General features: G+C 36.1%; 3 protein-coding genes across 4 annotated transcripts; 2 read left to right on the forward strand and 1 right to left on the reverse strand.

Annotated features, from left to right (window-relative positions):
- Positions 1-781: 781 nt before the first annotated feature.
- On the forward strand, positions 782-3,201 carry LOC121795944 (CASP-like protein 1E2). Its single transcript, XM_042194625.1, has 2 exons — positions 782-1,102; positions 2,776-3,201. Exons 1-2 carry the CDS (start codon positions 834-836, stop codon positions 3,110-3,112), a joined length of 606 nt encoding a protein of 201 aa, XP_042050559.1. The 5' UTR covers positions 782-833; the 3' UTR covers positions 3,113-3,201.
- Positions 3,202-3,664: 463 nt separating this feature from the next.
- On the forward strand, positions 3,665-5,073 carry LOC121795935 (transcription factor TT8-like). Its single transcript, XM_042194615.1, has 2 exons — positions 3,665-3,973; positions 4,455-5,073. Exons 1-2 carry the CDS (start codon positions 3,707-3,709, stop codon positions 4,854-4,856), a joined length of 669 nt encoding a protein of 222 aa, XP_042050549.1. The 5' UTR covers positions 3,665-3,706; the 3' UTR covers positions 4,857-5,073.
- A 1,007-nt stretch (positions 5,074-6,080) lies between these two features.
- Positions 6,081-8,990, reverse strand: LOC121795932 (E3 ubiquitin-protein ligase MIEL1-like). Of its 2 annotated transcripts, none has more exons than XM_042194611.1 (11): positions 8,530-8,990; positions 7,816-7,903; positions 7,645-7,701; positions 7,495-7,527; positions 7,333-7,410; positions 7,215-7,251; positions 7,080-7,127; positions 6,853-6,935; positions 6,668-6,759; positions 6,515-6,584; positions 6,081-6,438 (listed from the first exon to the last, which is right to left on the reverse strand). In XM_042194611.1, exons 1-11 carry the CDS (start codon positions 8,583-8,585, stop codon positions 6,271-6,273), a joined length of 810 nt encoding a protein of 269 aa, XP_042050545.1. In that variant the 5' UTR covers positions 8,586-8,990; the 3' UTR covers positions 6,081-6,270. The 2 variants fall into 2 exon arrangements, with proteins under 2 accessions (XP_042050545.1, XP_042050544.1); XM_042194610.1 differs by having other exon boundaries at positions 7,080-7,120; positions 7,208-7,251; positions 8,530-8,985.
- Between the last annotated feature and the right edge of the window lie 5,521 nt (positions 8,991-14,511).

Genomic DNA, 14,511 nt, shown 5'->3' on the forward strand with positions numbered 1-14,511 from the left:
CAATGGCGGACGTCCGCACGGAATTCCGCAGAATGCTGCGGAACTGCGAATTCCTTCGCGGAATTCCGTATCCATGGAAGGGACGCACAATGGTGGACGTCCGCCACGGAATTCCCACACGCCGGTAGGAATTCCGCGTGGACGTCTGCCATTGCTGATGCTCTTAGGGTAGTAGTAGCTGTACATTATTCATTCTTGTACCGTATAAAGATGTATGTACATAATTATTGTATTCTCAATTACATCCCATGTACCTCTATTTGTTTGAGCATTTCCACATTTCTCTAATAAAAGTATTTTCTCACTTTTATCATTGAAATAATAATTTCCTTGCACTTTATCTTTCTCAACGAAAATACTTAGATTACTCAATAGTCGGGATTACAATGAGAATTCTACGATTACACGTTCCTATAAAAAATTAATTTAAGCAAATAAATTTGATTTATCTCAAAAGAAAGGAACGAAATTTCGGAGCGTTACAGGTAAATATGAGATATTTAATCATGGACGGAGGGAGTACTACTACACCTCCACATATGTGGGACAAGGCTCACCCCGGCAACATTTCACTAATTAATCATTTGCATCAGCTTCCATAATTAAACTCTAGTTCTCATTTAGGCATAAATTTATTTATTTAGATAAATATTCACATATTCCATGTCACACAAACAAACATGAAGTCTTGATTTACACTAGCACCGCTCCATATATAAGAGGCGGTGGCAGCTCGCACATACTTCTCAACTTATCTCTCATCATATTTCCTTCACTTCGTCCCCTACAAAAACAGAAAGAAACTTAAATTTGTAATATTTAGAAAATTAAATATGGATTCTCAATACAAAAGCAGCAGTAATGGAGGAATTGAGAGTGGTAGTATAACTATAAGAGATAGGGAGGTGGCAATGGCTAACAAGAGAAGTATGAGTGGATGCGACGTCGTTTTGAGGTTCTTGGCCCTGGCGTTCTGCCTCGCCGCCGCGGTGATTCTCGGCGTCAGCAAGGAGACCAAGATGGTGGCGATGACTCTGGTCCCCACGCTGCCGCCGGTCACCATTCCGGCCACCGCCAAATGGCACTATTTGTCGGCCTTTAAGTAAGTGCATACTTAATGTTGAAATTAAAAACTGTTTATGGTTTCATATATCTTTCTGAAATTGTAATAGAATTCAACTTTATCTTAGACACAATTTAAAATTTGATGATTTTATTCATGATCATCGAATATAAGAAACTTTTTAGTAAGTTATAAAATATTAGTACTAACATTAACTATACTTCTATAATGTCTACGCGGGCTGGTTTGATCCCAATGAGAGGGAAATATTCGTTCATATAGGAACTATATTAGGAAATTAATATATTTAATAACATTCTCATGATTTAGATTCTAGAGTTTATGTCCAAACTCCTAAGCAATATGCATTCGTAGACGCCGGAAAAGCTTATAGTAATATATTTTAGGTAAATAGCCATTTAAATCACCAAGTTTGGTCAAAATCTAGTTTATCCCACAAAGTTTAAATGTGCTAATTAAATCACGAAGTTTCAATTTTTCTAGTTTATCTCATGAGTCGAATTTTAGGTGGAATTTTTGCATCTCTACATTGAAATCATCTTGAAATCTCAATTCAACTTTAACATCAAGCTTCTTTTGATTATACACGCATCTTTTTCATGACTTATATCTCAATCCATTTTGAAATCTCAATCCATGTCCAATAAGATTCCACCTAAAATTCAACTTATGGGATAAACTAGAAAAATAGAAACTTCGTGATTTAATTAGCAGATTTCAAACTTTATGGGATAGATCATATTTTGACCAAACTTAGTGATTTAAATGGCTATTTACTCTAGATTTAAAGCGTTAGACTTAATTAAACTGTTGGCAAAATATGAATTCTTGAACCTTATTTTATTTAATTACTACAAGGAAATTAAAAGACCTGTACAACTGACTGATAATATTAATGGAGTTGTATAGAATCTTGGATTCTTAGGTTAGATTGTAGTTAGAGCTAATTAAGATAGTTAGTACTAATAGATAAGAATCACTGCTTAATTTTTAGTTTTACCCTACGGATCTACATAATTATTCATAAATAATTAGTTGTTACATCATTGTGTTATTTATCACTATTGAAGTCTGCATTTAATTGTGTTGGTTGTGCGGCAAATATCACACCAGTTAAATATTATTATTTGTCGTTTTTAATCGTATTTGAATGTTTGGAAAATATCAATGTTAGTAGAACTAAATTTAGTTTCTCAATGGCAAGACCTAAAGCTAGCTAGTTCACAATCAACACGCCAGATGTCACAAAACCTTATTACATGAATATCCTATAATTAAATTGCATTATGTGTCATCCCTTTGAAAATGAGATTTAAAAAACAAAAATCAATATAGCTCGATTGAGTACGTATTATCCAACGTCATACTACTATATTTAGTTTTCAATCATCTGTATCCGAGTACATTGACCTACAATACTTATTAGTAAATTATTTTAATATGACATCAAAGAATGTAGCACTATTAAAGTAGATGATGAAAAATGTTGGATTTATTACTACTGATTTCCTCCTTAATTCCTTAGGTTCACATGAAATTGCAATTGACTCTAATGTTAGATTGAAATAAAATTGGTACAACATGATAATATCAACGTCAATCTTTATGTGTGTGTGAAACAAAGTTCAATAAAATAGTGATTATAGGGTGAATTAATGTGAGTAATGTTTTATGAAATTGTCTTGTGTTAGGTACTTCATGGTGGCAAATTGCATAGCATGTGGCTATGCAGCCATTTCATTAGTCCTGAGCCTAGCAAATAGAAAAGGCAAAAAGGGAATCACAAAATTGATCATTTTGTTAGACCTAGTAATGGTGGTGCTCCTATTCTCTGCCATCGGATCCGGAGGCGCCATCGGCCTCATCGCCTACCAGGGTAACTCGCGCTTGCAGTGGAACAAGGTGTGCAATGTGTTCGACAAATTCTGCCGCCGGGGGGCAGTCTCCTTTGGCCTCTCCATTGCTGCCTCGATCGCCTTCTTCTTGTTGGTGGTGCTTGCTATCCACAACCTCCACCGCAAAAACTAGAAATCTGTGTTTGAAATTGAAATGTTTTCCTGATAATTATGTTGCATATCTATAAGACACTAGTTTAACTAATGTTTCTTTTTTTTATATGGAAGGGTGTGTTATTGTTCTTTATTCTAAAGATTATTTCCAGGATTAAACTTAAATAAGCCTGATTGTTCTCCAGTTAACTTTCCATGAAACATTTATTTTGGTTTATAAGCCCAACCCAGAAAATTATGGATCCTCTAGTAAGGAAAATTATGTGTCATAAGACTCACAACTCAAATTTGAGTTTATTTAACAAAAAAAATTCATTTCGAAAAGAAAACAATTTTTAAAACTTTGTTCCAATTACGCGACTATCTCATTCATTTCAGTAGGTCTATAATTAAAAGTCTTATTTTATTTTTTCCATTTGGAATAAGTTAATTATACCCTGCATTAAAATGTTATATTTAAATTTCATTATAAAATTAATAATCTCTTCATCTTTAGACCGTAATTTTATATAGTGTTATTTTGTGATTTGAATGAATAGATAATAAAGTAAAGACGAAGCTGTTTCTATTTGAAGAAGTGTATCATTCTAAGGGGAACAATCCGGAAAAGAAAATGAATTACTATTTTATATGCAATGAAGAGGAGCTCAGAGATTTGTTTCTCGGAATTATGGAGGGATACAATGATTCTGCAATCCCACCATTATCATATTTCTCCACTCCGGAAATCCCCAATAATGAACAAAACATCCAAAATTCGAGAAAGATGCAGAAAGTTGAATCCGATAAAAATCAGAGTGAGCGCAAGAGAAGGGACCAATTGACTCAGAATTATTCTCTTCTTCGATCAATGGTTCCTTCCCTTCTCACAGCACATAAGGTCATCTCTCTCTCTCTCTCTCTCTCTCTCTCTCTCTCTCTCTGTGTGTGTGTGTGTGTGATCGAATTTTGTTGAATTGGTAGCTGTTATTGTTGCTGGGAGCAAGTTTCATTAATGCTAATTAGATGTAAGGGTTGAATTGTGCTTTGCGATATTGTTTGGGGCTAAATAAACTGAATCAGTGTGATTAGTGAATTCTGCTGAGCTATGTGATTGTATTCAGTTTTAGAAGATTATTGCCTGATTGCATTTGAATTTATATTTGATCGATTGATTGTGTGTGAATATATTCATGATTCGAGCATTACAAGTTGTTGGAGTTTCACACAAATTTTGCCACTGGATTGTCTCAATGAGAGTTCAACGGAAGATTATGTTTCTAATTTGTGTGAGATAGAAGAAATTTGACCATATTCACATTATGAAACTGCTCATACCACCGATCTCTCAATCTAGATTTGAACTGTGTGAAATGTTACAGCCCAGCAAAGGAAGGATACTAGACAATACAGTAAACTATATCAAATGCCTTCAAGAAGAGGCAGAGAGGTTGGAAGGTCTGAAGAAATTTCAGAGCAAACTGCACAGGGTGGAAAGGCCTAGTCTCTCAAAATGCACAGATCACAACTCTGCCAATCTTACCATCTCTGACTCTGCGGTGTTTCTTGCCATTCAACTGCCCTCTAGGCAGGGCTCAGTGCTCAACATACTGAGGGTTCTACAGAGGCATGAAGCTGAAGTTATGGAGGCATGGATTAATGTTAGTGACGAGAAGGTGATGACATTCACTGCCACAATGAAGCTTGGAGGTCATGGAGGCAGCTCTATTGATAAGATGAGACAAGATATACTATCTTCATTAAATTTACTGAACAGAAGTTGATTTAGAAATTTTGGATTCTAATTCATATGTGATAGATTATAAAGTTTCTTGACTAGAATTGAGGTTATAAGTATAACAAGGTTGAGTTTAATATGCGAAGATATGATTTAGAATGATTCATTGCTGTAGCTATTGATTGTAGCTTGTCTGCTTGTGCTCAAAGACCTCTCATTTTGCTAAATCTGATAGTTTTATTCCTTGCATTTGTTTGATGACATTTGTATGGAGCTCATTTCATATGTTTGTTTGAGAAGGAATTACTACTTCTTGTCCCATTGTCTCATAAGAACCTTATTTACCACATTGGCAAATTCTTTGTTGCTTAAATTCTCATTCTCTTCCCTTGTCACCTTTGATTGATCTAAAAAATGGAAACCCAAGTTGTAGAATGAGTTTTCTGATGTTCCCATGGTTGGTTCATGTCCATGTATTTCCATTTCTAGAGCTAGCCGAAGCCATTTTGCACAGAAAAACTTGCACATATACTTGTGATAAAAAAAAGGTCTGGATCGTGAACTGCATATGGATCATCAGGTTTTCATTGGGGTAAACGGTGAGCCAAGACGAGAGAATGCTTCCTCGAGAGGCAGCAGGAGAGAAGGACTAGTTGTGACAGGATGAGGACCACAGGCATATTAGGCCATGAATATGGGGCGTTTTCAGGGGGGGGGGAGATTGGTAAGGCTATTAAGAAGGTGGTGGAGGTGAAGGAGGGATGCGCAGAGCATGCAGTCGGTGCTGCTTGCGCGACTGATCGGAAGGGGGAGGAGGAAGCTCAGTAGGTTGAGACAATCCGATTAGATTGTTACTCTTTGCTATATATTTTCCTTTTCTTTTCTTTTCTTTTCTTTTTTTTTTGTCGTTGAGTTACTCCTTGCAAGCATAATTCATTAAGAAATAGTAGTACAAAGGTAGGCCAATAATGCGATATATAGATATATGGAAAGGCCATTTTTTATGGTTTTCACTTTCTGAACTTTTCATTCATATATGTCAAATTGTATAAATTTTAGTACTACAAGAACAAAGTTCTACTATGATCTATCTTGATATTCTAATTATGTTTTGTAAATCTCATGCGATTATCTAGCAACTTAAAAACATCATAAATTAATGTTTTGTAAATTTCATCGTGATAATTTACCCACACCACATAACAATGCAGTGTAAGCAAGATGAAACATCATTTTCGAGCAACTTAAAAAACTACATAAGCTGAAAAGGTAAACAAGCCAATAAAACTTTGTATACATCAATCCAAAGTCACTGAGCTCGATACATTTTTTTCCCATATTAATAGGAAGAGCAACACAATAGTGTACATCAATCACCACACGTATAAAAATGACAGCAAACGACGACATCAATCATATTGCACCAGCTTGTAGCAAAATAATGGAGTTTTAAAACTGTTTTACTGAGGAAGAACGGGAGGAGCAATTGTTCTAGTATTATACGATTCACAATGGCTGCATTTCTGGCCGATTATGTGGAAGTAAACTTCAGTCGTGTCGTTGCAGTCATTACACAAAATCCATACCTTCTTGTATCTGTATTCCTCGGGCATCATGGTCGCTTCAATCTGCACAAAAAGAAGTGTCTTCTCGAGTTAATAACTGTTTTAAGCTGTTGATTACAGTATATGTAGGGAGACTTACTTCCTCGTCTATTCTCTTCCACGCCATAGACATGTCCATGATCGACTTGGAACATATTGGGCAGCAGAACCTGCCAGCCACGTGCGAGAAGATATTTTATCCATAAAACAAGCAGAGACGCGGTAGTGATTCTGAGACGAGACAGTTCATTACCTGTCACGCTTTATCAGCTCATCGTAACATTCAGAATGCATGGTGTGTCCACATTTCATCACCGTTACATCTTTGAGGGAGTCGAATAGGTACTGTAGAATGCAAGAATCACAGATTTTGCAGTATATTTAAGTACATAGAACCAGTGTTGTGGTTCTCAGAAGTTTGAAGAAAGAAAGAGAAACCTCATAGCATATAGGGCAGTGATGCCTCATGGAATCCTCCACGCAGAGGTGGTTGTTGCTTAAACTAATTGAATAGCAAGAGCCTGCATAGTTAGCAAGAACGGAGACGAGGAGATAAGTCATCTATTTAGTCGAAGATAATCAACAAAGCGTCCGAAAACAAGGGGAGAAAACCATTCATGGAATGTGTTTTCAAACAATACATATGGCTGTATGAAGTCCCATACCACACTTCTTGCAGTGAAAAAAGTTCTCTCGACCTCCAATCCTGCAGACCCCACGAGCACAAATCAGCTCTAACATACTTTCGAATTTGGTTTAAACAAGTTTGAATACACATGTTCGTTCCACAAACCTGCAGATCCCACAATCATCACAGTGAAATTGTTTTTTCTCAATCTGCATCAAGCAAGAAAGAGCTAGAGTTTAAAGCCTTTTGTCATAGCACATAGAAAAGAGGGATATTGAAGATCACATTACATCATCATCGTAGAATTTGCATATTTCGCAAAAATACTCCCCCATATTGACGCCACAATTCACACAAACATGTGCAACCTGGATAAGATGAAGACAAAGACGATTAATATACAGACTGTAGGAAAGAATTGGCTACGACTCAGGTTAAGAGGAAGGAAGTACAGGCTGCTCAGTGTCGCAAACAGAACAAATAACCTGCAATCGGACCAATAATCTCATCAATTTCAATAAGAAATCAAGCAAAACAAGAATGGCAGAAACAAATAAGTCAAGTGTAGAAGCAAGAAGAGTACATTTCTGCAAAGGACATACTTGTTTCACATCGCTCCGGACTAGATCATGACGATCATAAATCTTGCGCTGCATACTCTGTTGATTCAACAAGGATCAAGCAACAAAATTCACATATTAAATTGGGATTTGGTCGATGAGAGATGCCGAGTGTACGATGATATGCAGTATATATCATTAAAGAATTCGTACCATGGCCTCATTGTGGCAATGACGGCAATCATAGACTTCATTGCAGCATGGAGCTCGAATCTTGCATCTTCTTCTATAATGCTTGCATCTATATAAATCCAATCAGTAACTTGGATTTCTATGATATCAAAACCCTCAATAGAATACAAATCACTAATTTATCCTAACAATGCATATAAAATTTATCTTAACAACCATCTCCAAACTTGTCCTAACAATATGAATACCTAAACCAGACCATAATTGAATCCATCTCAGCTGAATTTGAACAACCATTTCACATGAATGATTTGGGTCTAGTAATTAAACTATTTCTAAAAACTTCAAAAACAGAATTACTCTCAATACACATACATATACATGGTGATGTGTGTGCTGCACTTATTCCCCAAATCAGAAAGAATCTATTGAAAGACTCCATTTTAAACTATCAGAATTTCTATTTCTGGACAAGATCGAGTAAGAATCTTAAACAGTGGAGATTGGCACCAAACACTAGGAACATCAACAAGATTCTACACAGATTGATTATATCCCAAAATGAAATCTTTTTTATGTTCCTAATACTTATGTCCTCAAACAAAGATATAGAGATCTACAAATCATTACATCAATGTCAATCTAACAACATCACTACAACACTGCAGTCATAAGATCAAAGATGCATAAGCAAATGAACATCTATTTTGAGAGAGAGAGAGAGAGGGAGAATACCCATAACCCATCTTGCCAAAGGTGAGGCGATCATTGTGGCTGCCTTCCATTAGCATTTCCAAGTGAAAGTGGGATGCAAGAAGAAGATGGGGGCGAGCTCAAAAACTCCAATAAAATCAAATTAAGAGAGGGCCATGGAGTCAAATGGACAGGGACAGATTATATATACGTGATCATTAATGGCAAAACAGACACTTTATTATTAATATTCTTAACTTGCCAAATCTGGAAGCACCTTCAACCATTTATAACAATAATTTTGGGGAAGAGGATAAGGTAGCGTGCAAGTGACTGAGGAGTGGGGTGGTCGGATGGGGCCCAGCACCGCTCAATCTACCCAATCATAGTTCAAAGCAATCTCTTCACGAATTTAAAGTTAACTGCTTCTTGACGACAGTTAAAATCCTTTGAGATGCTCAATTTTGGCCATGTGAATTCAGGAGCTCTCATTGGCTGCAAACTCCTTCTCGGATCTTCAATTTCAATTGAGTATGAAATAATTGATTAATTACTTGCTCCTTTGATAAGTGCAATTAAAATCAATCAGTGAAATTAAGTACTAGTATGATTTTCAAATTGTACTTTTTACATTACTCAAACCATTCTTAACATAACTGGATGAAGATGAAGTTATCATAGTTCAGAATCCAATTCCGAAATCTGCGATTACACTCCAAACAAAAATTTCCAAGTTTTCCATATTTATGGGTTCATTTAACTTTCCAATTAACAAAACTCAGAAACACGTGCATTCTTCGAAGACTTAATTTCATTTCATTTATTTATTTATGTTTCCTGCTTGTTTATGGCTGTAATTATCTTAGACATGTTGTCTTTAAGAGCATCCACTACGCGTCGCGCCGGCGTCGCGCCGGCGTCCCGCGACCCGTCCCGGAGCGACGGGTCCGTTGCGCGACGCGTTGCAGCTCGCCGTCCCATCCCGTGCCCCGTCCCGCGTCCCGTGTCGCCGAGACAAGCGACGGGCCGTCTCGCCACGCGCCTAGGCGACGTGGCGCGACCCGGCGTAGTGCGTGATGCCAACTCGCCGGCCCGCGAGTGGGCGTCGTCACGTGCTGACGCAATAAATATTTTTTTTACAAAATTCAAAATTTTAAAAAATAAAAATAAATGGAAAAAAATTTTCTAACGATAATAATACCGTTTTTTTATTTATTTTTATTTTTTACTTAATTTTTTTACTCTGTAAATACTCCTAAACTCATCCTTATTTCACACACAACTGCACATCTATTCTTCCTATCATCTCAATTTCCTCTCAAATTTTTATATAACAACTCAAGATGTCCGACGACGGCAACTACGACGGTTCCGGCTCCGGCGGGTGGGATCTCAACGCCTTCGGGGATTGGGAGACCATGATCAACACACTGGGAGGTTCTAGTTCGTCAACGGCGGGGACCCAGGGTTCGGCGACGCCGGGTGGGTACCAACCACCCAATTTTGACGTTGATGCATATGCCTGTCCCTCCGCCCCGCGGTATTCGCAGGGATTATCCCAGATCCGGGAGGATTTTCCCGTTGATCCCACGCCGGGAGGTGGGTGAGACGGTGGAGGTGGTCGAGGCCGTGTACAACCCCAGGCGAGCGAGGACGAGAAGGAGGAAGATGTTGTTTTAATAAAGTGCGTTTGTTTTAATTGAATTGGGTTGGAAAAAAAATAAAAAATGAAATTGAATGAATAGTAATTTAAGGGACGGAGCATTGCATGTTCCGTCCCTTAGTTAAGGGATGGAGGAATAAAGTACAGTGTGACCCTCAAATAGTAGTTTAAGGACGGTTAATAGACGGTGGGGGGACAACGTAGTGGATGCTCTAAAACCTAGTGAAATGGGAGCTTTTTTTATCGTTATTTAAAGAGAAATGTGTAAGTTTTATGTCTCACATATGTGACATGTGATAGAATCCTAAATAGAATTGGATTTTCAGTATAATACATTAACTTGGTATAAGACACATTTTTCCCTAATTAATTAGCTATCAATTGAATATATTGATTTAAATGAGACGTTTCCTAATTAGTCACTAATTATTGACTAATATATATGTTTCCTACTAGTGTATTGCTATTAAGGAAATTGAGATATTTATATATAATAATATCTTGATTAGCATTAATTTAGTCAAGAATATATATGGTTTTGATTGTCATGAATTTGACATTATTATGTTATTGACTAACAAAATCAAATCAAATATTATGATCAATTATTTAATTTGATTTTAGTATTACTTGGTCAAAAAGAAACGTCCTAATTAAATAGCCACTTTGATGGAAAGGGCTTTAATGTTTTATAATTAGGGTTTGTCCTCTCTCTGTCTATAAATACAAGTGTGGGATCCCATCAAATCACACACATTACAGAGAACACATAAACGAGGGAAAGAGAGAGAAACAAATCCTTGGAGTTGCGCCACTACACCAAAGTCCGAGGAAGTTCTCTCCGTCTTCCCCAATCGCTTCCGCTGTGGATCATAAAGGTAAGTTTCCGATCCATTATGTGTATGGTTAATACGTGAAATACATGATGTTCAAAGATCTTGCTTTATTCATATTCAATTATGTATTCTTGAATATATTATGATAAATAAATTCCAACATGTGGTATCAGAGCATGGTTGAGAACTCATGTATTTTCGTATTGTTGTAAACCATATTTTTGAATTTAATTTTGATAAATTATTTGAATCGGTTGTTTTCAAATATGGTCAGCATATTGTGAATTCAAATCTATTGAATTCAATTAGCGCATCACGTAATTGTGGATTTAAAGAATCCACATGACCAATTGGGCAATTATGTACGGATTGCCTATCTCCATGAAAATTGTTTTCTGCATGACTATCAATACAGTGGGATGTTTAATTTGGTCCGCATAATTTAATTGTGAATTATATTGATTTTGAGCATGTTAGATTTTCATAAACCGAATCTTGTTTGCATAGTTTCGATTATGGATATTTTTAGTTGATATTTTTTGACAATTCATATCTGTATGCTCAATCCCGAGAATTAATGGTCTCCATGTTTTGAAATATTTATTTCCAAATTGATTCATTTTATCTATATGGAATTGATTTGGGTATATTGATTGTGTATACTGTATATAAATTAAGTTTGAATATATGTATTGGTGAATTGATATTTCAATTAAATATTTCATGACTGTGAATCTACCGAAGGCGGTAGAATGAATGATTACATAATTCAATTCTTGTTTTAATATGTACTTTGATTATATTATGTTTATTTTGCAATCACCAAAGTGAGGCAAAATAAGGAGAGTCTATAATCAAATGCATATGAAAAACTGTTTAAGCAATTAATCACTATGTTTGTTGATTATATCATGTTTATTTTGCAATCACCAAAGTGGGGTAAAATAATAAAAGTTTATAATCAAATTAATTGAAAATCTGCTTAAGCAATTACTCACTATACATTGATTATATTATGTTTATTTTGCCATCACCAAAGTGAGGTAAAATAAGAAGAGTTTATAGTCAAATTAATATGAAAATTTGTTTATGCAATTAATCATCATGCTTGTTGTGGCTATTCGGTATCTACATAGTTTGTTTGTCATAAAAAATCTAGATTCCCAAAGGAAATAGTCTTTTGCGACATAATGAACACTAATGGAGTTAATAATTTAAATTGGTGTCGATTACCCAAAGGTAACGCCAATTTATTATTACTCAATTATTGAACTGGGATATGGATATTAAAAGCATGATTTTTTTATTATTGTATGAAGACTACCCAAAGGAGTTTTCATAATTGCCTCATGATATGGGTTTTCAAATTAATGTTCGTGTTATTATTCAAAGCTTTTATATGTGAGCATTCATCTCTTAATTGCTCCTATAATGTAAAAACATATTTTTTTTCTACTAGTATGTTTACCTCAAACGTTCCCAACTTAATGGAACTAACTTCTTTGAATGGAAAGAGAAACTTAAGTTCACTCTTGGAGTAATGGACTTGGACCTAACACTGTTGAATGATAAGCCAATTATCTTATGATCAAAGTAGTTTAGTTGATTACTCATAATGCTTGAGTAAAATCTAACAGGACTAAGTTTACAGTTCATAAGAATGTTCGTTGTAGATAAAATCTCTCAACTACTGACATTGCAAAAGAATATTTTGCAGAATGTTGAAGATCGCTTCAAAACTGCATATAAGTCTCTTGCAGGAAACTTATGAAGGATCTCATGAGCATGCAATATGATGGTTCTCGGACCATGGACGAGCATGTGATGTACATGAATAACGCTTCCAAGCTAGGAAAGTTAGGATTATCGGTGGACGGGGGTTTCCTTGTCCAATTTTTCCTAACCTTCTTACCTCCTCAATATGGACCATTTCCAATTCATTATCACTATAAATGATAAGTGGACTTTTATGAATTGATAAACATGTTGGTCCAGGATGAGCAAAAGCTGAAGAAGCATGGAATGAGTGCATCTCAAGCTCACATTGCAACTAAAGGAGCGTCTAAAGGATAATATTCATTCAAATTTATCATTATTATGGCATAAAGGAACTGGATCATATTTCCAGTGAAAGAATTAAGAGGCTTATAAAGTATAATATTCATTCGAATTTAAACTTTACAAGCTTTACTGTTTGTGTGGATTGTATTAAAGGTAAACAAACCAAACACAATAAGAAAAATGCCACAAGAAGCACTGAGCTCCTTGAAATCATACATACAGATATTTGTGGACCTTTTGATGTCCCAACTTTTGGTGGAGAAAAGTATTTCATCTCCTTTATTGACGATTATTCGCGTTATATTTATTTATTGCATGAAAAATCTCAGGCAGCAGAAACACTTGAACATTTTGTGACTGAGGTTGAAAGGCAATTAAATAGAAAGGTGAAAATTGTTCGATCTGATAGAGGTGGTGAATTTTATGGTCGTACCACTGAAATGGGTCAATTACCTGGACCGTTTGCCAAATACTTAGAAAAGCATGACATTTGTGCTCAATACACAATGCCTGGTACGCCTCAGCAGAATGGTGTTGCTGAAAGACGTAACCGAACCCTCATGGAAATGGTTAGAAGTATGTTAAGCAATTCTACCTTACCCGTATCGTTGTGGATGTATGCTCTAAGAACTGCAGTGTATATATTAAACCAGGTTCCTAGTAAGGCTGTGCCAAAGACTCCCTTTGAACTTTAGACAGGTAGGAAACCTAGTTTACAGCACCTTCATGTTTGGGGCTGTCCAGCTGAAGCTAGAGTATACTCCCCGCAAGAAAAGAAATTGGATTTTAGAACAGTTAGTGGTTACTTTATTGGTTACCCAGAAAAATCCAAAGGGTATAGGTTTTATTGTCGTGATCATAGCATGGGAATTGTTGAAACTGGAAATGCAAGATTCTTTGAGAATGGTGAGATCAGTGAGAGTACTTACACTCGTAATGCGGTCATTAGTGATATAAGGGTAGAATTCCCTCTTCCCTTAATTCCTCAAGAATCAAGTGTGCCAAATATTGTTGAACAACCTAACAATACTGAACACTTGAATGACCAACCACTTAATGATGATGCCGAAGTCATTGAAACAGATGTGGTAGAGCCACCTCCAGAAGTGCCACTAAGGCGTTCTCAACGAGAACGAAGATCGGCCATTTCTGATGACTATTTGGTTTATCTCCAAGAATCTGAATGTGATATAGGAATACGCAACGATCCAGTTTCATATTCACTAGCCATTAAAAGTCATAATTCTAATAAATGGGTTGATGCCATGATAGAAGAGTTGAAATCTATGGATTTTAATGAAGTCTGGGACCTTGTCGCATTGCCTGATGGACACAAGTGCATTGGGTGTAAATGGGTCTTCAAGACCAAATTCGACATGAACGGTTTAATCAAACGATTTAAAGCCAGACTTGTTGCCAAAGGTTACACTCAGAAAGATGGTGTTGATTATAAAGAGACCTTCT

This window comes from Salvia splendens, chromosome 3 (genome assembly GCF_004379255.2).
Source record: "Salvia splendens isolate huo1 chromosome 3, SspV2, whole genome shotgun sequence".
NCBI lineage: Eukaryota > Viridiplantae > Streptophyta > Magnoliopsida > Lamiales > Lamiaceae > Salvia > Salvia splendens.